The sequence below is a fragment of the Aegilops tauschii genome, chromosome 4 (genome assembly GCF_002575655.3).
Source record: "Aegilops tauschii subsp. strangulata cultivar AL8/78 chromosome 4, Aet v6.0, whole genome shotgun sequence".
NCBI lineage: Eukaryota > Viridiplantae > Streptophyta > Magnoliopsida > Poales > Poaceae > Aegilops > Aegilops tauschii.
In genome coordinates this window covers 412449148-412473802 of record NC_053038.3, presented here as the reverse complement: position 1 = coordinate 412473802, position 24655 = coordinate 412449148, and the positions used below count along the sequence as shown (strand labels likewise).

The 24655-nt window shown below is 47.8% G+C and overlaps 1 protein-coding gene and 1 long non-coding RNA gene across 3 annotated transcripts; one reads left to right on the top strand and one right to left on the bottom strand.

The window, feature by feature from the left end:
- Nucleotides 1-6853: 6853 nt before the first annotated feature.
- On the bottom strand, nt 6854-9457 carry LOC109764389 (3-ketoacyl-CoA synthase 6). The gene is made up of 2 exons (XM_020323227.4): nt 8335-9457; nt 6854-8167 (listed from the first exon to the last, which is right to left on the bottom strand). The coding sequence occupies exons 1-2, from the start codon at nt 9049-9051 to the stop codon at nt 7394-7396; spliced, it is 1491 nt and encodes a 496-aa protein (XP_020178816.1). The 5' UTR covers nt 9052-9457; the 3' UTR covers nt 6854-7393.
- Nucleotides 9458-11420: 1963 nt separating this feature from the next.
- On the top strand, nt 11421-12254 carry LOC120962562 (uncharacterized). Of its 2 annotated transcripts, none has more exons than XR_005753302.3 (3): nt 11421-11550; nt 11861-11919; nt 12031-12254. It is a non-coding gene; the product is annotated as an uncharacterized lncRNA (long non-coding RNA). The 2 variants fall into 2 exon arrangements; XR_012182867.1 differs by lacking the exon at nt 11421-11550 and adding an exon at nt 11600-11714.
- The last annotated feature ends 12401 nt before the right edge of the window (nt 12255-24655 follow it).

The following is a 24655-nucleotide window of genomic DNA, read 5'->3' as shown; positions in this document are numbered from 1 at the left end:
CAAAGAAAAAAGGAGCAATAAATTCCATCCGCCAGCTTAGCGTTGGGGGCCCTGAGCCTGAGCCTGTTCCCACTTCCACGGCGGCCTCCCCCGCAGCAAAGCAAAAGCGACGCCAACGACGATCGCCATTAACTGGGCGGCCCCTTCCGCGCCAACCGCGGCAGCGGGCGAAAGCGTGGCAGCCCAAAGCCGAAAGGCCAGGCTCGGCGCAACCAACACCCACCCGCACGCATTTAACGCCTCCCAACCGCGACCACAGCCCAGGCCGAGCTGCGGGAGAATATCACATGACACCATCAAGCCTCAAAAAAAAAAAAAATCACATGACACCATCATCCAAGTGCCATCATGATACCAGTTTGAAAATTTCAGTTTGAAAATTTCAATTTTAGATGTGTCAAATTTTTTTGGAATTTTTTTGTGAATGTTCATCACATATGTGTCTACTATCCCTAAAGAATTCAGGTCAAAGTACAAAATACACAGAGAGAAACAAAAAAGAAAAATCCGACATGAATGGTGTCAATAAAGACGAAAGGATGAATAGTGTCAAAAAACCGACACTATTCACATCTAGATTTGTCTTTTTTGACTCTCTTTATGTATTTCACATTTTGATCTGAATTTTTTAGTGGATGTAAACACATATGTGATGAACATTCACAAATTTTTTAAAAATAATTTACACGTCTAAAATTGAACTTTTCAAACTGGTATCATGGTATCACTTGAATGATGATATCACGAGTATATTCTCCCCGAGCTGTGCCCCCCGTCGCAACGCCATCCCGGACAAACACCCCTTTCCGTCGCGTCACGCACGTACACCCCCCTCCACCGCCACCGCGATGGGCATTCATCCGCGCGAGCGCGAGGCGGCGCTGCTGGCCGTGCTCGCCGGCCGGCACCTACCTACCCCTCGTCCGATCGATCGAGCTGTCAATGGCTCTGGCGACGCGACACGTACGATTAACGCGATTTAGCTATACGTAGGCGTAGGCAGACATGCCATACGTAGTGGGGCGAGCTCGTGGCCGGATCACGTGGCCGGCCATGGCATACCGACTTCCAGCCGTATCATCATCAGCAGATTGCCTCCCCGCCATAAATACGGAGCCAGCTTCGTCCGTGTTCCTTTTTCTTTGCGTGCTCCAGCAGGCAGGCAGGCAGTAGAACTGAAGAGATTTCGGTTTACTCATTGGCTCCCAAATCTCCGAAGCCCCCTTCTCCCATTCGACGGAAGTGTCCGTTCAGGCAAACTTGTCGGCGCTGCAACTCAGCTGCATTCACTGCTAATCACGTACTCCTCCTTCAATAACAAAGCAGTACTAGACTAGTACTACTACTCGTGCAAAGGAGCCAGCCAGCCTTTGATGGAAGGAAGGAAAAGCATCTCAAAGAAAAGAAATTCCTACGAAGAGGCTCTGAGGAGGGAGACACGTATACGCGCATTTCCAAGTCAGAGTCGGCATTTGTTTGAGCAGATCCATTCCCAAGTCAGAGTAAGCGAAAATAATGAGGAGGCTCGTTATTGAAAAAGAAAAGGAGTTAGCGAGCTCATTGTGCAGATGTATTTTTGTTATTTTGGCAATTGTCTTATATGGATCATGAGTTTTATTCAAATTAAACTGTAATGATAGATCATGAATTTATTGTTAGAATTAATGGGTTAGGCCCATAGCAATTTCTGAAATCTCAAAGCCCATGTGTAAAATGGCAAGTGGTGGTGCTAAGTTTAGTCCCACCCCGGAAGTTGAAGAAGAGTTGGACCTCTTTATATAGTTGGTTCTCTCCACCACTCTAAGTGGTGTGTGAGAAGAGAAAGGGAAAACCACACGTGCGCGCTCGCTCGCCTCGCCTCGCCTTGCCGGGCAGCGGCGTGGCGAGGCGGCACGTACATGCGGCATGCGCGTGAATGGTCCGCCGAAATCCGGTCCGTCTCCTTGCAGGAGCGCAGCTTCCTTTTGCCGTTTTATTTTTATGTCTTGGCAACAAGTTTTTGATTTCTTGTCCGGTAAGTATACGAATTAGAAACCGAGTCGGTTTGGGATTGTGGTCGCGACACAATACCGACTCTGGTCCTAATATGTATACAGCTACCGGCTGCGGCCAGAGACACATCGAAAACACCTAGGGTTTTGCCTCATCTCACAACTTGCGCCGCCATCGTAGTCTACTCCATCCCAAACGCCGGCGTGCATCGGCGCGTGGGAGAGCAGGTCTCCGGAACCGTTCGTCTTTGCGATCCTGCAGCGGGAGAGGACGAATTAGGTTTTTGGGAAGCGCTGTGCGCGACTGCTCAAATTCGTCATCACGGGTCGTCTTCCGTCCAAGTCGGGCGGTGCTACTCATCGTCGTATTCATCGCCGTCAGCAGCAGATCGTCGCCAACATCGTCATCAACACTGTCGCACCCATAATAGCTAACGATCAGTACGTCCAACATCCTCTGTTCATGTCTGTCTCTACAGCTATTGTTACGTGTTTGCTGCTGTTATGCATGTCTTGCTGTTCTTCTAGTTTGCTAAATTATTGCATGCTAGTATCTCTTCTAGTCATGAATTATTTACTGGAATTAATCATGAACTTGCCTAATATTCCAACAATCAAAAAACCTAATTGTAGGCAATTTCATGACTTAACTATGGCTGGATTCGCTGATGCACTGAGGCCGGATAAATTTACCGGTGTGCACTTTAAGAGGTGGCAGGTGAAGACCACGCTCTGGCTTACTGCTCTGAAAGTTTTCCACGTTAGTGTTGGTGCTCCAGAGGGAATGACTGACGAAGTTCAGAGAAAATTTCAGGAAGCCAATACTATGTTTGTGGGATGCATTCTGAGTGTTCTTGCTGACCGTCTGTGTGATGTGTACATGCACATAAATGACGGAAAGACTCTGTGGGATGCACTGAATGCAAAATTCGGTGCAACAGATGCAGGCAGTGAACTGTACATCATGGAGAGTTTTCATGACTACAAGATGGTGAATAACCGTTCTGTGGTTGAACAAGCTCATGAGATACAGTGCATTGTGAAGGAACTTGAACTCCTTAAATGTGTTCTACTCGACAAATTCGTGGCTGGGTGCATGATTGCAAAGTTGCCTCCTTCATGGAGGAATTTCGCCACAACTCTGAAGCATAAGAGACAGGAGATATCAGTTGAAAATCGGATTGCATCTCTTGATGTTGAAGAAAAAGCTCGGGCTAAAGATACTACTGAAAAAGGAGGTGAGGTTCAGCCTACTGCTAACATGGTGCAGAGGTACCCACAGAACAAGAACCCCTTATGAGGAGAAAACCCCTTATGAGTGGGTTGGGAGAAAACCATCACTTTCTTATTTGCGCACTTGGGGATGTTTGGCAAAGGTCAATATTCCTATTCCTAAGAAACGCAAACTTGGACCAAAGACAGTGGATTGTGTCTTTCTAGGGTATGCTCAACGGAGCATTGCTTATAGGTTTTTAGTGGTAAAATCTGAAGTACCTGATATGCATGTTGATACTATAATGGAATCTCGTGATGCAACATTTTTTGAGAACATATTTCCTATGAAAGATATGCATAGCATTGCTAGATTTTCTTCTGAGATAATTCCTGAATCTAGTACAACTGATGAATACTTCGAACAATCACATGAGGAAGTCCTTGAGAAGGATAACAATGAAGTTCCTAGAAGGAACAAGAGACAAAGGATTGCAAAATCCTTTGGTGATGATTTCATTGTATACCTTGTGGACGACACACCCAAGACGATTGCAGAAGCATATGCATCTCCGGATGTAGATGATTGGAAAGAAGCTGTTCATAATGAGATGGACTCAATTCTTTCTAATGAAACTTGGGAACTAACTGATAGACCATATGGTTGTAAACCTGTGGGCTGCAAGTGGGTGTTCAAAAAGAAGCTAAAGCCTGATGGTACTATTGATAAGTACAAGGCGCGGCTAGTGGCCAAGGGCTACACTCAGAAAGAAGGCGAAGATTACTTTGACACCTATTCACCCGTTGCTAGAATGACCACCATTCGAGTGTTACTTTCCTTGGCTGCCTCTTATGGTCTTATCATTCATCAAATGGATGTAAAGACAGCTTTTCTCAATGGAGAGTTGAAAGAGGAGATCTATATGGATCAGTCTGATGGGTTTGTGGTAAAGGGTGAAGAGAGAAAGGTGTGCAAGTTGTTAAAATCTTTGTATGGTCTGAAACAGGCACCTAAGCAATGGCATGAGAAGTTTGAAAGAACTCTGACTTCTGCAGGATTTGTCATTAACGAGGCGGATAGGTGTGTTTACTATCGCCATGGTGGGGGCAATAGTGTCATATTATGTTTGTATGTGGACGACATACTGATCTTTGGTACAAACATTAATGCAATTAATGAGGTCTAGTCTTTTCTATCAAAAAGTTTTGACATGAAAGATCTGGGAGAAGCCGATGTAATTCTAAACATCAAACTTATTAAGGATGAGAGTGGGATTACATTAACGCAATCTCACTATGTTGAGAAGGTCTTGAACCGATTCGGTTTTATGGATAGCAAGCCTTCTCCAACACCTTATGATCCCAGCGTGACACTCAGAAAGAACAAGAAAGAAACGAGAGATCAATTAAGATACTCTCAAATTGTCGGTTCACTCATGTACCTAGCTAGCGCTACAAGACCAGATATCTCTTTTGCTGTGAGCAAACTGAGTAGGTTCATGTCCAACCCGGGTGATGATCATTGGCATGCACTAGAAAGGGTCTTGCGCTATCTGAGAGGTACTATGAGTTACGGAATTACTTATTCAGGGCATCCTGCTGTGCTAGAAGGATATAGTGATTCAAATTGGATCTCCGATGTTGATGTACTTTACGCAACAAGTGGGTATGTATTTACTCATGGTGGTGGCGCAGTGTCATGGAGGTCTTGCAAGCAAACCATATTGACGAGGTCAACTATGGAAGCAGAATTAACTGCTTTGGACACAGCTACTGTTGAGGCAGAATGCTGCGTGAGCTCTTGATGGACTTGCCAGTTGTTGAAAAACCTGTACCGGCTATTCTTATGAATTGTGATAACCAAACGGTTATCGCTAAAGTGAACAATTCTAAAGATAATGCAAAGTCATCAAGACATGTGAAGAGACGTTTGAAGTCTGTCAGGAAGTTGAGAAACTCCGGAGTAATAACTGTTACGTATATACAAACAGACAAAAACCTCGCAGATCCCTTTACAAAGGGACTATCACGAAATGTGATAGATATTGCATCGAGGGAGATGGGTATGAGACCCATAGATGTTACACCATAGTAGTAACCCAACCTTTGTGATCGGAGATCCCGTGAATTAGGATCTGGGAAGAACAAGCTATTGGTTAACTGAGGAGAGTAATAACTAATGATCGTCTCCAAGTGAAGATGCAAAACTCTCAGAGCTGTAAGGCTCAGATCTGTAAGGCAGGTTGGCAACATGCCTTAACGTGGTTCTATTGGCTATAATTAGCAAAGATGCTGTCCTACAGAGCAGTCTTGAAAGAACACACCTATATGAGTTCTGACTGTAAACGTCGCAGTCTATGAGATTTGGGTGATCTCTAGTAAGCTCACGAAGAGACCAGGGAGTATGACGTATAAGCTCCAAACCACGGGGTAGCCTACTGGCGGTCAGGTACTGGTTAAGACTTTGAGTGAAACCTGTTCACACAAAACTAGCAATTCAAGGCATAGTCCATTGTCAAGTTGTGAATGGATGTAGCTTAAAGTTCTAGGCAGAAGTTCAACTTAACAGTCTCTGCTGAAACACTGGTATATTAAACAAGTGGTGAGAGAAGGCAAATCTCTAAATGGGTATTTGAGATCTGGTGGGGGATTGTTAGAATTAATGGGCTAGGCCCATAGCAATTTCTGAAATCTCAAAGCCCATGTGTAAAATGGCAAGTGGTAGTGCTAAGTTTAGTCCCACCCCGGAAGTTGAAGAAGAGTTGGACCTCTTTATATAGTGGGTTCTCTCCACCACTCTAAGTGGTGTGTGAGAAGAGAAAGGGAAAACCACACGCGCGCGCTCGCTCGCCTCGCCTCGCCTTGCCGGGCCGTGGCGTGGCGAGGCGAGGCGAGGCGGCGCGTACATGCGGCATGCGCGCGCGAATGGTCCGCCGAAATCCGGTCCGTCTCCTTGCAGGAGCGCAGCTTCCTTTTGCCGTTTTATTTTTATGTCTTGGCAGACAAGTTTTTGATTTCTTGTCCGGTAAGTATACGAATTAGAAACCGAGTCAGTTTGGGATTGTGGTCGCGACACAATACCGTCTCTGGTCCTAATATGTATACAGCTACCGGTTGCGGCCAGAGACACATCGAAAACACCTAGGGTTTTGCCTCATCTCACAACTTGCGCCGCCATCGTAGTCTACTCCATCCCAAACGCCGGCGTGCATCGGCGCGTGGGAGAGCAGGTCTCCGGAACCGTTCGTCTTTGCGATCCTGCACCGGGAGAGGACGAATTAGGTTTTTGGGAAGTGTTGTGCGCGACTGCTCAAATTCATAATCACGGGTCGTCTTCCGTCCAAGTCGGGCGGTGCTACTCATCGTCGTATTCATCGCCGTCAGCAGCAGATCGTCGCCAACATCGTCATCAACACTGTCGCACCCATAATAGCTAACGATCAGTACGTCCAACATCCTCTGTTCATGTCTGTCTCTACAGCTATTGTTACGTGTTTGCTGCTGTTATGCATGTCTTGCTGTTCTTCTAGTTTGCTAAATTATTGCATGCTAATATCTCTTCTAGTCATGAATTATTTACTGGAATTAATCATGAACTTGCCTAATATTCCAACATTCATGAGTAGCTCGTGATGGCACTTACAGAATAATTGCAGGGAAGTATTACTGCCATTCAACAATATGCATAAGAACTGAAAACCTCTAATGACACGACACCAAACAATATATTCTGACACTTACATCATCTGGCCTATAAGCAATACCGAGTAGTACATGCATGTATGCAAGAAGAAGTCATGCATGAAGAAGATTTACACAACTGAAAGGAATTTGATTGACAAGCCCCAAGTGCCAATGTAATTATCCCTTTCACTGCAGTGGAATTTCGTGACACAAACAATTTAACAACCACGCCCACGTTAGCGTCGTCCAATATAAATATTCGGGTAGCCGATTAATCTCCCTGTGAATGATCCCCTCCTTGTGTGACGCATCCCACGAGTATCCATGTAATTTAATTTATGGCGAAGAAAATACTAGAAAAAGAAAAGGAAGAAAGAGAGCAAAGGAGAAAGAGATTGGTTTAATTTGGTCGGGGCCCCCACAGAGCTCCAGGTTTTGGGGGGCACGTACATGCAGATGCAGGGCACGGCCGCCGGCGGCGAGCCGAGCTCGTCGTCGATGACGCCTCACAGCTTGACGACCTCCGGGATGTGGACGGGGTAGCGCTGGATGCAGTCGTCCCAGGGCCCGTCGGTGGGCGTCTTGACGGTGCGGAGGCACTTCCAGACGGCGCTGTTGCACTTGAAGCCGCTGCCGAAGCCGATCTGCCACACGCGGTCGCCCTTGCGCATGCGGCCCTTGGCCTCGATGTAGGCGAGCTCGTACCAGAGCGAGCTGCTGGAGGTGTTGCCGAACCGGTGCAGCGTCATGCGCGACGCCTCCACGTGCCGCGGCGACAGCTCCAGGTTCTTCTGCAGCTCGTCGATGACGGCGCGGCCGCCGGCGTGGATGCAGAAGTGCTCGAACGCCAGCTTGAAGTCCGGGATGTAGGGCTTCCACTTGCTGTTGATCACCTTGCGCCCCACCAGGCGGAAGAAGAAGAGCAGCTGCTCCGACATGGGCAGCACCAGCGGGCCCATGGTGGTGATGTTGGACTTGAGCGCCTCGCCGGCGATGGCCATGAGCTCCTTGGAGAGCGAGATGCCCGAGTGCCCCTCGTCGTCCTCCTCCTCGTACACGCACCGGTACGCGCGGTCGTCCGCGCCCTTGTGCGTGCGCACCACGTGCACCAGCCTGTACTTGGCGCGCCGCGCCTCCCGCCGCCGGTTGGACAGCAGGATCGCCGCCGCGCCCATCCGGAACAGGCAGTTGGGCAGCAGCATGTCCCGCCGGCTCCCGTGGTAGAAGTTGGGCGTGATGATCTCCGTCGAGATCACCAGAGCGTTCGAGTTGGGATGCACCTGTACATACATGTTCGATCAGATGATCAGATCCATATCCACCATGTCACTAGCTGGTGATCGAATTAGTTGTGAAGAAGAGTGAAGAGTGTAGTGGCAGTCGGTACCGGTATTAGGTATGCCATACCAAATTAATTAAGAGATTAATGGGTTTACTTAGTACTAACCTGGAGCATGTCGCGCGCGAGGTCGATGGAGATGAGCCCGGCGCTGCATCCCATGCCGGAGAGGTTGAAGCTGCGGATGTTGCTGCGGAGCTTGTACTTGTTGATGATCATGGCGGAGAGGGAGGGCGTCGGGGAGAAGAGGCTGCAGTTGACGACGAGGATGTCGATGTCCTTGGGCTTGAGGCCCGTGCGGCGGACGAGGTCGTCGATGGCGTTGAAGATGACGAGCTGCGCCTCGGCGCGCGACGCCTCCATGCTGGGGTTGGGCGGGATGTAGTGGTTGGCCGGCGGGAGGCAGGTCTCCTCGCCGAGCCCGGAGCGCTCGAGGATGCGGGTCTGGAAGCGCAGGCTCTTGTCGTTGTTGGAGATGAGCTTGATGTGCTCCATGAAGGTGGTGAAGGGCACCCGGAAGCTGGGGGAGGGCTTGTAGCAGCAGTAGTCGACGAGGAAGACGGGCCTGGGGCGGGACATGAAGTAGACGGTGGCGACGAAGACGACGAGGAAGGCGGAGCAGAGGATGTGCACGAGGTCGAGGTCGAGGGCGCGCCAGAGCGCGAGCAGCTCGCCGGGGCCGAGGCGCGCCAGCTCGAGCGCCGTGGCCGCCATGACCGGCACCAGCAGCAGCGTCAGGAAGTGGTTCACCAGGTACTGGTACCCCAGCTTCACGTACTTGAGCCTCACCGACCCGGCGAAGCCGCTCCCCAGCGCGCTCGGCATGACCGGTCGGTCCGTCGATCGGCGCTGCTCGCTACTTAGGCCTCTGGCCCGGCCCGCGCCCGCACGTCACCCTGGCCTTCCGTCCCGCCGCGCACCGCTGCCTGCCTGTTTCTGCGGCGCACCGCTGGGCTCGGGTTGGTGCTACGCGCACGTACACGTCTCGTCTCCGGGTGCTGGCTGGGTGTGGGGCTGGAGGGAAGTGCGACGAGGCGAGATGCCGGGCGGAGCGGTTGCGGTTGCGGTTGCAGAGGAGGTGGTGGCGTGGTGGGGTTTAATAGAGTGGCGGGGCGGAGGGAAGGACCGGGGCAGATGGGCAGTTTAAATGAGGAGACTGGCTACCGCCACCAACCGGAGCGTGAGTTCGGCCTGGCCGGCCACTGAGAGGGCTCCTTCTGTTGGCGCGCGCGCGCGCACACACACGGGCACGGCGTCTTGTGCTGCGTCTGCGTGCGACTACGGTCTTCGTCCTGGGCCGGGATCGCTTTCTCCAGCCTCTGCGCCGTTTCCATCGGCCTTCTGCTCCGTAGGGTGACGGTTAACGCCAATGCTTCAACGCGGATCGTTTCGTTCAAGGAGGCCCCTGAAATTTTACTGTTGTTGTTAGACGCACATTATTAGTCGTAGTACAAACTCTGTCTGTGATCATTATTATTTATTAGTCGCACGGCGGAGTAGTACTTACATGGCCTGCTTGCCTGATACTATCCCTTTGAGCTTCAGACAGTTGAGCTCCAATCACTTGCTTCGACATGATGTAATTAAATAGGACGGGGAAGTGACACACTAAAACAGTACACCGGCGCACGGTCATGCTTACATCTGAACAATCGCGCTGGTTAGCCAACCTCATGATATAAACCGGGAATATACAATTTACAACTCATGCTGTCATGCTGCTGCTGCCCTATCCTGTATCTGATGATCAAACCCAGAGACTCGCAAGGGCGGTTAGTTCAACAGACGTACCAACGCCTGATCCAGCTGAGCTAAGCACACGTCGTCCAGCAGCAGCAGTCACATCCAACTCCAAATTCTGAATGGGACGTCGAAACCCCTGCATTCCCCCTTTTTCACATCGTTCAGGATCAGAGGCAGGACCGCCGGAGACGCGGCAGTGCATCGTTCCTGGTAATTTTCCCCTCGACGACTATGGCCAGGCACACGTACAATAATTGAAATGACCAATCGGCTCGCTCCCTTGCACCCGCAACTTATTACTCCACACACAGTGACACCTGTCCATGGCCACATGTGCAAATTACTCCTCTGTTGGTACCTAGTGCTTGCACAATTAAGGCACTCCTGCAGCAGGGTCGCTGCCCCGTCATAAAGCTCCTGCAACAGCCGCTCTGCGACGACTGAAACGGTACCTCCATTTCATTTTTCTCCCATTCGTATGGAGAAAATCGGTTTTCCTTGGGTTTGGAGATTAGGAGACGCGACGCCGGTGGCCTGTTTTGGAAGAAAAGGCGCCAGTTTTTGGCGGAGGCTAAATCGCTGTCATCTGGTAATGGTAGCGGTAGGCACGGGCACCAGCATTTTGCACTCGGTACGGCCTTACATTGAGCAACCAATTCAGTGGCCGTGGATGTAGTACTGGTGTACAGTAGGCCATCACATTACACCTGCGACCTTGATTAATGATTGAGAGGACAAACTCTGACGGTGCACTGGCACAGCAGCAGCAGCTCCAGCTGGACTGGATTGGGTGCTGCCCGATCTTTGAACGGCTAGAACTGCAATTGCCCGGCGTGGCAGTGCTGCCCTGATGCCATGTATATATTCTCGCTCACAATTATTTTCCTCGCGACCGGAAGCAGTGAATGTAGTTCAGACTTGAGACCCGAGATCGCGCCGTGGTGGCAGGTGACTGAAGGAGGAGGTATAACTGCAAGCGGGCGGGCACCGGACGATCCCAGAGAGGAGAGCAGTAAAGCCTCGACGCCAAATCTGTTTCGCACATCCGCCACGTATGCAGTGACCTAAGCCGATCCAATTTAAAGCCCCCCTGCCACCGGCGCAGCGGCCGCGCAGGCTGGCTGTACAAAAGTGGTGAGTGAAAGTAAAGGAGTCATCTCCCAATCGGACTTCCCTCCCAATCTCCCGGAATCGAAAGGACCGTGTCGAAAACATTTTTTGTCTCGAGGGAAATGCGCCGTGGTCCTTCGCGTAGGCGTAGTACGTGCAACGGCGTTAAACATCTGCGTGCGAGGATCGAGCCAAAGAACGCCAGGAAAATCGATAGGAAAGGGCGTGTTTGGCGGCCGTTCCAGCCGGGGCTGGCTAGCTCAAGCCTGGCTCATCGGAGACTGATCGAGCAAACACAGTCTCTAAACCAACATCTGCGCATTGTTTAGGGTGTGTTCAGTTGAAGGGATGGCCTGGAATGGCATTCTTCCGAGCGAATATTCTGCCCAGATGCGGAATGAAGTCATACCCCGAAAACGGCCGGACCACGCGGAACGGCTGCCTCCCTCGCACTCGTCCTTAGCCCCGCAGGTGCGCCGTCTCCCTCCCCTCCTCCTTTCCCCATGGATCTGGGCAGCGCCGCCGGTCCACTCTCCCCGTCGGCCAGCGGTTGCCTCCCCCTCCCCCTCCTCTCCCCTCCCCCCCTCCATGGATCTGAGCTGAAGCGGCCCTCCCTTCCCAGTCGGCCGGCGCCAGTTCGTCCCATCCCTGGCCGCCCGTTCCTCCTCTTCCCGGCCGCGGCCGGGTCCTCCTCTCCATGGCGGCCGGTTCCTCGCATCCATGCCGGCCGTTTCCTCCCTTCCGGATGCCTGATAATCTCTCTTTCTCTATCGTTTTGCAGCAGCTCGACGGAAGGACTCCAAGCAGCGGGTGCTCGACGGCCGGACTCGAACTGTGAAGGTAGAATAACCCCCCCACCCCCTGTATATGCAGCTACTGTTCATGTTTATTTGTTGTCCAGTGTATGTTTGCAATATATATGTTGATGTAAGCATCATTGGTAACTTGTAGATGGTCATGAAGATGAACACAAGAAAAAAGATGGTTAGGGGAGCTGCTGTTTTTGTTGCACTAGCTGCAATGGCTGCTGTTTTTGATGCTTTTGGGAATTTCTTATGTGAACTATATGGTTGTATGTGCAACTTGTTGAAAATTATGTTCTGTGCTGTCATTCATGTGTTATAAACTTGTCAATATCTATTGTTATGTTGTTTTTAATCAAATTACAAACGAAATGCTGCCGAAATTTTAAATTTTAGGCCGTTCCATTTTTCATTACGTGCTTCCAACCAAACACCAGAACGGAACCGACCCGTTCTACTCTTTTGCTCCTACCAAACACAGGAATGGAATGGACCCGTTCCTCTGGAATGGAACCATTCCATTCCATGACAGTTGGTCCCCTAACTGAACACACCCTTAGTTGCCCGCATCTAATTCTCTCGCGTTAGGGGAGCAATTTTGGCAGAGAGTTTGGTTGCCTGCACTGCCTCGGCTCACGCGACTACACGGTGTTTGGTTGTATACTTGGGATATGATTAAGAGCTAACACTTACACTTAGCACACACATTGTGCCCGGCGACTACGGCGCCGCGTCCGGCACGATAAGCACGGAGTCTCGGGCGAGTGTTCTTGCTGACAACGCGGCGAACTAGTTGCTAGCCTCGGTGCCGTAGAGAAAGCCTGTGCGGAGGAGCGCTGAGGTAAAGGACGGGGGAGGAGAAATGCAGCGTGTGTTGGACCATGGCGACTGGGTGGAAGGTGGACGGTGGTAGTGGCGCCGCGTCTGACACGACGAGCACGGAGTCTCGGGCGAGTGTTCCTGTCGGCGTCGTGGCGAACGCCGCCGCAGAGAAAGTCTGTGCGGAGGAGCGTTGGGGCAGAGGACGGGGGAGGAGAAATGCAGTCTGTGTCGGACCATGGCGACTAAGGTGGACGGTAGTCATGGCGCCGTGTCCGACAGGACGTGCGTCATGCGCGAGCGACCCCCTAGGCGGCACGGCGAATTAGTTGCTAGCCTCGTCGTCGTAGAGAAAGTCTACACGGAGACAATGGATAAAGGAGAAATGCAGTGCTTGCGCCATGGCAGCATCAGTGCAGTAGCACAAGAGAGAGAGGAGGCCAAGATGACTGATGCCGGGGACGACTCCACTGTAGTAGGATGTGGGCAAGGACGTCAAAGAGGAACGGGGTTGGTGTCAAAAGGGACGAATAGGATGGCTCTGAGACAGAGGACATATGAGAAGAAATACAATGTGCGCGTAATTGCAGCGACGGTGCAATAGGATCGTCGAAACAGAAAACTTGCAACGCGAATGTCGTGTGGAACTGTGTGATGAAGCTGCCGGTCAAAGAAAATTTCAAACGGTCGACCGTACGCGACGAATTTGACACCAGCTGCCCGCATTCATGTCGTTGTAGAGCGCGCCGCTTCACATTGCAGGTAGCTCAGGGCGGACGCGACCTCTCACCGCCTCCGCCATTGAAGCGGCGCGGTGGCTGAGGGCGCCGCCCGCTGCACGCTCGGCTAAAAATGCCTCATCGTCGCATTCAAACACCTTCATTAACCCCGCGTGGAAGCCGAGAAATCTACTCCGGCCTCACGTGCGTTCACGAGCGGGCCGGTGTTAAATGCAACACCGGGCAAGCTCCTCCCGTTCGTCCTCTATTTAAACGAGGTCAGACGCTGGGCAAGAATCACACCACTCCGCCGCTCCCCATCTCCTCCTTCCACCATTTTCTCCACTGTTCCGATGCCATCCGACAAGCAGGAAGAGTAGTTCTCTGGCATAAAAGTCGGATGGGTGGCCCGCCGAGCCCGGCGGATACGAGCGAGGCAGCTCGCTGCTCCACCTCCCTCCCCTAGCCCGACGGAGCAAGTTGCCGCCCCAAGCCGGTGCGTGGTTCAGCGGCTCGGTGCTCCAAGCCAGCTCGCGGAGGAGTGGTGAGTTGCTCCAGGCCGGTACAGCGGGGAGCATGGCGGCACGGGCATCATCGCTGCCGTCGACGATGCCGCGTCGTACCGCGCCTTCAGTGCCAGCGACCGCGCCATCCACCATCGACGTGCGCGTCATGCAGGCAGAGAAAGAAGTCGGCTGCAGGGATGTCGATGAGGTGGCGGCCAGCACGTTTGCGCCTGCCGCCATCATCGAGGAGATTTGCGGGTCGTCGTTGGAGACGCCCTAACGGTACATCCTCAGTGATCCACCATCGGTTCTGGGGCTCCGCGAAACCAGTGGCCGAGCCACAAATTTGCTCCCTAATATTCATTGTGATTTTTTCCGCTTTTGCAATGCAATATAAATATATACTAGATTGGATAATACATGTGCATTAAGCTAGCACCATCATGGGTGTTAGAATATAAGAAACTAGATTATTGACTCTAGTGAAAGTGGGAGACTATTGAAAATATGCCCTAGAGATAATAATATTTATATTATTATATTTCCATGTTCATAATTATAGAGTTTACATTCGATGCTATAACTGCTATGATCCTGGAATATGCGATTCAGTGGAAAACTCATATGTACATGTGGGATGATAAAAGGTTCCTAGTCTTGCCTCTAGGACTAGCTCAAGTGTTGTTGGGGATCACGTTTTCCGGATCTTCGGATATCGTAAGTGTAACGATAGTCCTAAAACAACATTGAGATTATAACGTTGGAAGAACGATCATATTGAATCGACCCAAACTTGTCTGTTATGAATTGAGTTAATATGTATGTAATCAATCGTAATAACACGGAGTGTTAACGTGTGATTTTTCTCCTTAGACCATGGGAGTATCATAGTTACTTCTTACCGTATGGTGGACTTTGGGGTTGCTCAAACGTCACCTGTAACACGGTGATCATAACAACAACTTACACGCTTGTCAGAAAGTTTGACAAGGAACTAGATAGCTCGAGAGTGGGATTTGCTCCTTCGATGATGGAGAGACATTCTTAGGGTCCTCTCGGTGTGATGACATCCATCATCGTCTGGCCAGACATAGGTTACTATGTCACGGGATGCCGGAACACAAGAACGAGAAAGAAGAACAAAACCGGTAACGAGGATAACGGTATAGTGAGCATGTGATGACTTAGGAGGATACTAATGCATCCCGGGTTTTGTGAAGTATCGCGAAGCAAAGGGAACATAACATGATAACCAAAGGTTCACTCAAATATCATTCGTGTGCTCATAGGGATTGATATGGACGTCCACGGTCCCGCTGTCGGTCATTGAATGAAGGGGTTTTGTTTATGTCTATGAGTTACCGAACCTACGGGGTCACAAGCTTAAGGCAATCATGATCCGATGAGTGTTACTAGGATGGGAGTGATGAGCATATATTTTTGGAATTGTTTCATAAATATTCGGAATAGTTTTGAGAGGATCCGAAAGCGTTTCGGGGTACCAGAAGGGTTTCAAAGAGTACCGGGTAATAGCGGGTATTGCCGATAATTAATATATAGGTGGGAATTTTTCCCGATGATGTTAAATTATGTTGGAATCGGGGCTCCACGGACCCAAATATGGTTCGAACTCTGGGGCGTGAACGAAGGATTCCGCCTAGCCACGACTCGCTACTCACTGCCTCACGTCCTGGCTCCATCGAGTTCGAGCGAGCGGGAAGAATAAGTGGCGCAGAGATTTACCCAGGTTCGGGCCACCTTGTAGTGTAAAACCCTACTCCTGCTTTGGAGTGGATTGCCTCGCGAGGAGGATGAGTCTGAACTAGTACAAGTGCGAGCTGCCTCGGGAGAGCTCAAGGGTCGAAGGATCTTAAGGGTGGAAGAATCTCCTTCTCTATGATGGAGACTAACCTATATTTATAGTGGCCTTGGTCCTCTTCCCTCATGACTCAGGCGGGAAGGGATACCACAACGGCCAATTTGAAAGGGGGCAGGAGTACACCCTATCCTGACTAAAGGTGGTCTTCGCCTGCAAAGCTTCTGGTCGTGACGCAGTGGTGGGCTCGGTGATGACCTCCGCCCTGCCGAGCCCGTGGTCTTGGTCTTGTTGCACTGGAATGGAAATCTTTGAGGGATTCCTGGGGAACCGCGTACGACCTTGCCTCCTTAGCACCAAAAGGAAACTGTCTTGGACTGTGCCCGCTGGTGCCCTTCTGGCTCTGGTCGTCATGGCTCACGTCACCGCGCGCCTCGCGAGGTTGGGTGCCTGCCTAGATATGTCCGCTCCTCGGGAGGCAGCATCGGGAGGGCGCTCCTTGGGAGGCCTTGATGCCGTGCGCCTCGCGAGGCGGGGGCCCTCGCGAGGGTCTTGCTTGTGAAGTCCTGCTGCTGGGCCGCGCCGGGCCATTGGTGGAGCCACGCGCTGGGCCATAGGCAGATGGGTCTGGGTACCCCCGGTCCCAGAACCCCGATAGTAGCCCCCAGGCCCACGGCGCGCTCGGCCTGGCTTCGAGGCGAAGGCAAAGAGGAGAGGGCAAAGCGACGTGGGCCCTAACCACCAGCGGGCCAGGCTCGATGATACGTCTCTGTCGTTTCTACTTTTCCTAACGCTTTTCCTCTTGTTTTGGACTCTAATTTGCATGATTGAATGGAACTAACCCGGACTGACGCCGTTTTCAGCAGAACTACCATGGTGTTGTTTTTTTGTGCAGAAATAAAAGTTTTCGGAATGGAACGAAACTTTGCGAGGATTTTTTATACAACAAAAGAGAATTTCTGTAGCCAAGAACCACCGGAGGGGGGCACCTGGGTGGGCACAACCCACCAGGGCACGCCCCCCTCCAGGCGCGCCCAGGTGGGTTGTCCCCACCTGGTGGCCCCGCAGACCCTGAAACCGACGCTATAAAATCACATATGTCCAGAAAAAATGAGGGAGAAAGAATTATCATGTTCCAGGAGACCGAGCTGCCGCCGTCTCCTGTTCTTCATCGGGAGGCCAGATCTAGAGTCCTTTTGGGGCTCCGAAGAGGGGGATCTTCGATCTTCGTCATCACCAACCCTTCTCCATCACCAATTCCATGATGCTCCCCACCGGGAGTGAGTAATTCCTTCGTAGGCTCGCTGGTCGGTGAGGAGTTGGATGAGATTCACCATGTAATCTAGTTAGTTTTGTTAGGGCTTGATGCCTAGTATCCACTATGTTCTGAGATTGATGTTGCTATGACTTTGCCATGCTTAATGCTTGTCACTTTGGGCCCGGGTGCCATGATTTCAGATCTGAACCGTTTATGCTATCACCATTATATCTATGTTCTAGATTTGATCTTGCAAGTTATAGTCACCTACAACGTGTTATGATCTGGCAACCCCGGAGTGACAATAGTCGGGACCACTCCCGGTGATGACCGTAGTTTGAGGAGTTCATGTATTCACCGTATGTTAATGCTTTGTTCCGGTTCTCTATTAAAAGGAGGCCTTAATATCCCTTAGTTTCCAATAGGACCCCGCTGCCACGGGAGGGTAGGACAAAAGGTGTCATGCAAGTTCTTTCCATAAGCAGTATGACTATTTACGGAATACATGCCTACATTATATTTACGAATGGAGCTAGTGCCATATCGCCCTAGGTTATATCTGTCACATGATGAATATCATCCAACAAATCATCGATCCAATGCCCACGAATTTCTCTTATATTGTTCTTGCTAAGTTACTACTGCTATCGTTACTGTTGCACTTGCTACAAAATCACTGCTATCACTGTTACCGTTACTATTGCTGCTGCTATGATAACCCACAAGTATAGGGGATCGCAACGGTTTTGGAGGGTAGAGTATTCAACCCAAATTTATAGATTCGACAAAAGGGGGGCCAAAGAATATTTGAAGGTATTAGCAGCTGAGTTGTTAATTCAACCACACCTAGAGATTAATTATCTGCAGCAAAGTGATCAGTAGCAAAGTAGTTTGATAGTTTTGATAGTAGCGGCAGCAGAACCGGTAACAGTAACAGTGATAGCAGTAATTTGTAGCAAGTGTAACAGTGATGATAGCAATAGTAACGCAGCAAGATCAATATAAATAAATTCTTAGGCATTGGATCGGTGACTTGTTGGATGATATTCATCATGTGACAGTTATAACCTAGGGCGATACGACACTAGCTCCAGTTCATCGATATAATCTAGGCATGTATTCCGTAAATAGTCATACGTGCTTTATTAAAAGAACTTGCATGACATCTTTTGTCCTACCCTCCCGTGGCAGCGGGGTCCATATTGGAAACTAAGGGTTATTAAGGCCTCCTTTTAATAGAGAACCGGAACAAAGCATTAACACATAGTGAATACATGAACTCCTCAAACTACGGTCATCACCGAGAGTGGGCCTGATTGTTGTCACTCCGGGGTTGTCGGATCATAACACATAGTAGGTAACTATAACTTGCAAGATCGGATCTAAAACATGGATATAATGATGAATTTATCAATGGTTCAGATCTGAAATCATGGCACCCGGGCCCAAAGTGACAAGCATTAAGCATAGCAAAGTCATAGCAACATCAATCTAAGAACATAGTGGAGACTAGGGATCAGGCCCTAACAAAACTAACTCGATTACATGATGAATCTCATCCAACTCCTCACCAACCAGCGAGCCTACGAAGGAATTACTCACTCCTGGTGGGGAGCATCATGGTATTGGCGATGGAGATGGGTTGGCGATGACGAAGAACGAAGGCCCCCTCTCCGGAGCGCGAAACGGACTCCAAATCTGCTCTCCCGAGGAAGAATAGGGCTTGGCGGCGGCTCCGTCTCGTGGAATGTGATAATTCTTTCTCCCTGAATTTTTTCTGGAAATATGTGATTTTATAGCGTCGGAATCAGGATCTGCGGGGCCACCAGGTGGGTACAACCCACCTGGGCGCGCCAGGAGAGGGGGGCGTGCCCTGGTGGGTTGTGCCCACCCAGGGCCCCCTCCTGGTTGGTCTTGTCTCCAGTAATTCTCATTTATTCCATAAAAAATCCTCCCAAAGTTTCGTTTCATTCCGATAACTTTTATTTCTTCACAAAAACAACACCATGGTAGTTTTGCTGAAAACAGTGTCAGTCCGGGGTTAGTTTCATTCAAATCATGCAAATTAGAGTCCAAAACAAGAGGAAAAGCGTGAGAAAAAATAGATACGTTGGAGACGTATCAACTCCCCCAAGCTTAAACCTTTGCTTGTCCTTAAGCCATTCAGTTGATAAACTGAAAGTGAGAAAGAAAAACTTTTACGAACTCTTTTGCTCTTGTTTGTATAAATAAGCTTAAACAGCACCCAGGTTTTCAACCAGCATTATAACTAACCATGTCAACAATAACTCTTAAAGATTATATTAACTCATATCAATGACATAATCAGCTAGCGAGCAATAATAAGATCTCAAATGACAACACATTGTTAAAACAACCATGATATAATATGACAATAGTGGTATCTCGCTAGCCCTTTCTGAGACCGCAAAACATAAATGCGGAGCACCTCCAAAGTTCAAGCAACGACTAGACATTGTAATTCATGGTGGAAAAGATCCAGTCATGATGCACCCAACATTAGCTAGACACAATGCATAAATCATGACAGCTGTGCTCTCTCAGTTTCTATCGCTTGTTTTAGAAGGTGATGACACAACATAAAAGTAAATAGAAAGTCCCTTCGCAGAGGGAAGCAGTGATTTGCAGAGGTGCCAGAGCTCAATTTTTTAAAACAGAGATAAATGATATTTTGAGACATGCACCCTTCTTATTCACTTCATGACCATCAGTTATCAATATCTTCCATGCTAAGCACGCTAGTAGTGGTTCCCAAGCGATAAAAGTAAAGGTTTACTCCCCCTCCACCATCAATCACACTCCACGGCTTGTCCGAAACAACGGGTGCCGTCCATACCAACATCAGTCCCGGGGGAGTTTTGTTTAATTATTTGCATTTTTTAGTTCGGGACTGGGAATCCCTATTACCGCCCATCTTCTCGTGCGATGGCGAGTGAATAAACACTCGACCTAAGAATAACCCGCTTAGCATGGAAGATACCGACCACCTCCTGTCGTTCCATGAACGATCCAGGCACACAAAAAGGATAATTTTTAGAAGTTTTTAGAGGTGGCACATGCAAATTTACTTAGGACGGCAGGGTAATACCGTATATAGGTAGGTATGGTGGACTCATCTGGAATAACTTTGGGTTCAAGGTTTTTGATGTACAAGCAGAGTTCCCACTTAGTACAGGCAAAGGCTAGCAATTAGATTGAGAAGCGACCAACTAGAGAGCAACAACAATCATAACCAGGCATTATGCATAAGTAACATTGGACACTAGCATGAGTAGGATATGAACACCATGAACATAAATATCACAGAGGCTATGTTGGTTTTGATTCAACTACATGCATGAACATGTGCCAAGTCAAGCCACTCGAACATTTAGAGTACCATATCATCATACATCACAATCATTTTAACGCTATGTTGATATCCAGGATAAATCATTATCCACTCCTAGCTGCTTATGCATGGCATGCGAAACTATAATCTCTAATTGTCATTGAAAACATGTTTAATAATAAGTGGATGAACCATGGATACTAGGTTAAACACATTTACACAAACAGAACAAGTCAACTTCATACCAGTTTCTCTTTGCCACGGCCAGTTCATCGAATATCGTCATTATTGCCTTTCACTTGCACGATCGAATGATATGAAAATAATAATTGTGCAAGAGTTCCATGGACTAATCTGAAATCTAAAAAACATTTTATTCAACAGGAGAAGACAAGGTACAATGGGCTCTTTATTAGTTCAACAGTTATTCATATGAGAGCCACTCAACATTTTCATCGTGGTCTTCTCCTTGGTAAGACTCGAATAAAAAGAAAAGAAGTTCAGAGAAACACACTGATTTTTTTTTTTAGTTTTTGGTTTTCTTGGACAAGCAAATACAAAGGGAAAAGCAAAAACGAGAAAAACTATTTACACAGGAAATCTCCCAACAAGCAAAAGAAGAACAAGGAAATCTTTTTGGTTTTTCTTTTTAGTTCTACTACTAAGCATGCATAGAAAGTAAATTACTACAACTAATTCTTGTTTTTTCTAAAGTTTTTCAAACACACAAGAAGAAAGCAAGAAAATAAATCTAAGCATGGATGATACAATGAAAAAGTGTGAACACTGACAAGTAGAATGATATGAGTGAACATGAATATAATGTCGGTGAGAACACGTACTCCCCCAAGCTTAGGCTTTTGGCCTAGCTTGGTAGTCAATCAGTAGCCTGGAGGGTAGTAGGGATGCTGAGGAGCAGGCATCCACTCATCCCAATGCTGAGGCTCCTCCGCAGCCTCTGCAGCAGCGTGAGCATTCCAGTAGGCGATTATGTCTGCAGGCATAATCCGGTATCCGCCCCTGGCAGCAAAATCAAACAAAGCAGGCGCATGCAATGGAATAACATCACGAGTTTCAATGCTATAGACCAGGTTATAAGGAATGGCAATATCAGGACGGTCATGTGCAAGAAAGTGACGGTGTTCCATGGCTGCTCGGTCTAGGTAAACCTTAGTTAGAGGGTAATCATGAGGGCGTATCCCAACATTGAAGTGGGCCGCCAAACGAGTGGAAAAAATCCCACCATGTATTTTACCCTGGGATTTATTAAGATGCAGGCGACGAGCCACGATAGCTCCCAAGCTATGCATGTTGTCGCCCTCAAGTGCACAACGTAAAACAGCAAGGTCTGGTGAACTAAGTTCACCCACCTTCTCCCTAGCAAGCAAGCATTTGGTAATGAAGAGTGCAAAGTAACGAACAACAGGAAAATGTAAGCCAGCGGCAGGGATGGCTGACACTCCTCTCTCATCACCCACTGTCAAAGTGCGATAAAAGGCCTCAAACTCGGACGGCCTAGGCTTAGCCAAGCTCCCATCAGAAGGGATCATGCATATGTTACAAAATTCAGTAAGTGGTATCTGATGGTTTTCAGCATATAAATCAAAGCTCACTTCAGGAGGATTATTTCTAGGCAAGAAAGTAAAACTTTGAACAAAGATGTTTGTGAGGATTTGGTGCTGGTCACACTCATCTGCGATGAAGTCGGTGAGGCCGGCATTAGCAATATATTGCATGAACTCCTCAAGAATTCCAGCCTCTTGCAAGAACGGGGTGTGCAGCCATTCGCACGGCCGTACTTCCGCCAACCTCCGAGGGTGGAGATCACTGTCAGAAGACTCCCCAATAACACCCTTGGAGTTCTTCTTAGAGCCAAACTTCCTGAAGATATTCATGTCCGCGTACAATTTTCCTATGAACAAAAATCTGAATTTTTAGTCCACAAAATTTTCTCAACAAAACTTCACAAAATTGATAGCAACTACTCATAGGGATACATAGAGGCCATAGCAAGCATTCAAACTATTTAGAACACTAAGAATTCAACATGCAAGCTCACCTACAACAACACCAAGAGTAGCTAATTATTCAAAGTATAAACCACTAAAACAAAAACTAATTGGACAAACGGTGGAGTCACATACCAAGCAACAATCCCCCGAAACAGTTTCGGAAATGGAGCTTCGAGCAAAGAGATCGAAATCCGTGGGTTTGAGCTCAAGAACACGAGAGAGAGAGCAATGGAGATTTTTTTCTAGAGGTAAGTGATGATGTGGGCTAAAGAGATAAGTGAGGGGGCCCACGTGGGGACCACAACCCACTAGGGCGCGCCTGGGGGTCCTGGCACCCCCAGGTGGGTTGTGCCCACCTGGTGCACCTCCCTCTGTTATTATTTGCACCAAAAATTTAGAAATATTCAGAAAAAATGTATAAAATTTTCAGGGCATTCTGAGAACTTTTATTTTTGGGTCATTTTTATTGCACGGGAAATTCAGAAAACAGACATAACATGGCATTTTATTTTATTCAACTAATAAATACAGAAAACAAAAGGGTAGGACAGAAGGTAGTGCTTACTAAATTCATCAACTTCATACTGCTAAAAAATGATTCATTAATAAGGTTGATCAGGTCTTATTAACAACCACTTTCGATTAGCATGAAACCGAAGAACTTTTGTAAATCACTAAGTTACCTCAATGGGGATATGCATCTCCCCAACAATAAGCATTTCATATTTCTTTTTGGCAGTAGGTAGAGGTATTTGAAAACTTCCAATAGTGATTGTCGGAGATTTTTCAATAACATTAATACCATTCACTTGGAATTGTTTCTTCGCAAAGTGCACTGTATGCTCATTACCATTAATATGAAACGTGACTTTGCTTTTATTGCAATCAATACAAGCCCCTGCAGTATTCAAGAAGGGTCTACCAAGGATAATCGACATGTTGTCGTCCTCGGGCATCTCAAGTATAACAAAGTCAGTCAAAATAGTAACATTAGAAACAACAACGGGCACATCCTCACAAATACCGATAGGTATGGCATTTGACTTATCAGCCATTTGCAAAGATATTTCAGTAGGTGTGAGTTTATTCAAGTCAAGTCTTTTATATAAAGAGAAAGGCATAACACTAACACCAGCTCATAAATCACACAAAGCAGTTTTCACATAATTATTTTTGATAGAGCAAGGTATAGTTGGTATTCCCGGATCTCCAAGTTTTTTAGGTACTCCATCTTTAAAAGTATAATTAGCAAGCATAGTGGAGATTTCAGCTTCCGGCATTTTTCTCTTATTTGTGATGATGTCTTTCATATACTTTGCATAAGGAGGCATTTTCAAGACATCAGTCAAGCGAGTACGCAAAAAGACTGGCCTCAGCATTTCAGCAAAGCGTTCAAATTCTTCATCATCTTTCTTTTTAGTTGACTTGGGTGGAAAAGGCATAGGTTTTTGAACCCACGGTTCTCTTTCTTTACCGTGTTTTCTAGCAATGAAGTCTCTTTTATCATACCTTTTATTCTTAGGTTGTGGGTTATCAAGATCAACAAGTGGTTCTATCTCAACATCATTGTCTGGTTCTTTATTATTTGGTTGAGTGTCTTCATGAACATCAACATTATCTTTTTCATTGTCGCTAGGTGGATGTTCATTACCAGATTGAGTTTCAGCATCAGAGATAGAAATTTCATTTTCATTATCAGGAGGTTTTTCTACTTCAGGTTCACTAGAAGCATGCAAAGTCCTATCATTTTTCTTCTTCCTTTTCTTTTTAGAAGGACTAGGTACATTAGCATTAGGTCTTTGTGAATCTTGTTCAATTCTTTTTGGGTGTCCCTCAGGATAAAGAGGTTCCTGAGTCATTTTACCTCCTCTAGTTGCAACTCTAACAGCAAAGTCATTTATATTATGATTCATTTCATTAAGCAACTCTCTTTGAGATTTAGCAACTTGTTCTAGTTGGGTTTGTACCATAGAAGCATGTTTTCCAACACCTCTAACATCATTTGATTCTAAATAACAAGTCACTCAAGTGAGCAATCATATCAAAGTTATATTTCAATTGTTTCATAACATTTGCATTGACGTGATCTTGTTTTCTAATGTAGTTTTCAAACTCATAAAGGCATTGACTAGGATGCATATTGTGAGGATTATCATTTTCATTGAACTTCATAAGAGAATTTACCTCTACCATCTTAGGCAGTGGTGCTGTATTAAGCCCATGTATTTCTTCAATAGGAGGTAAAATTTTAACATCCCCAGCTTTAATACATTTTTGTTCATAGATTTCTT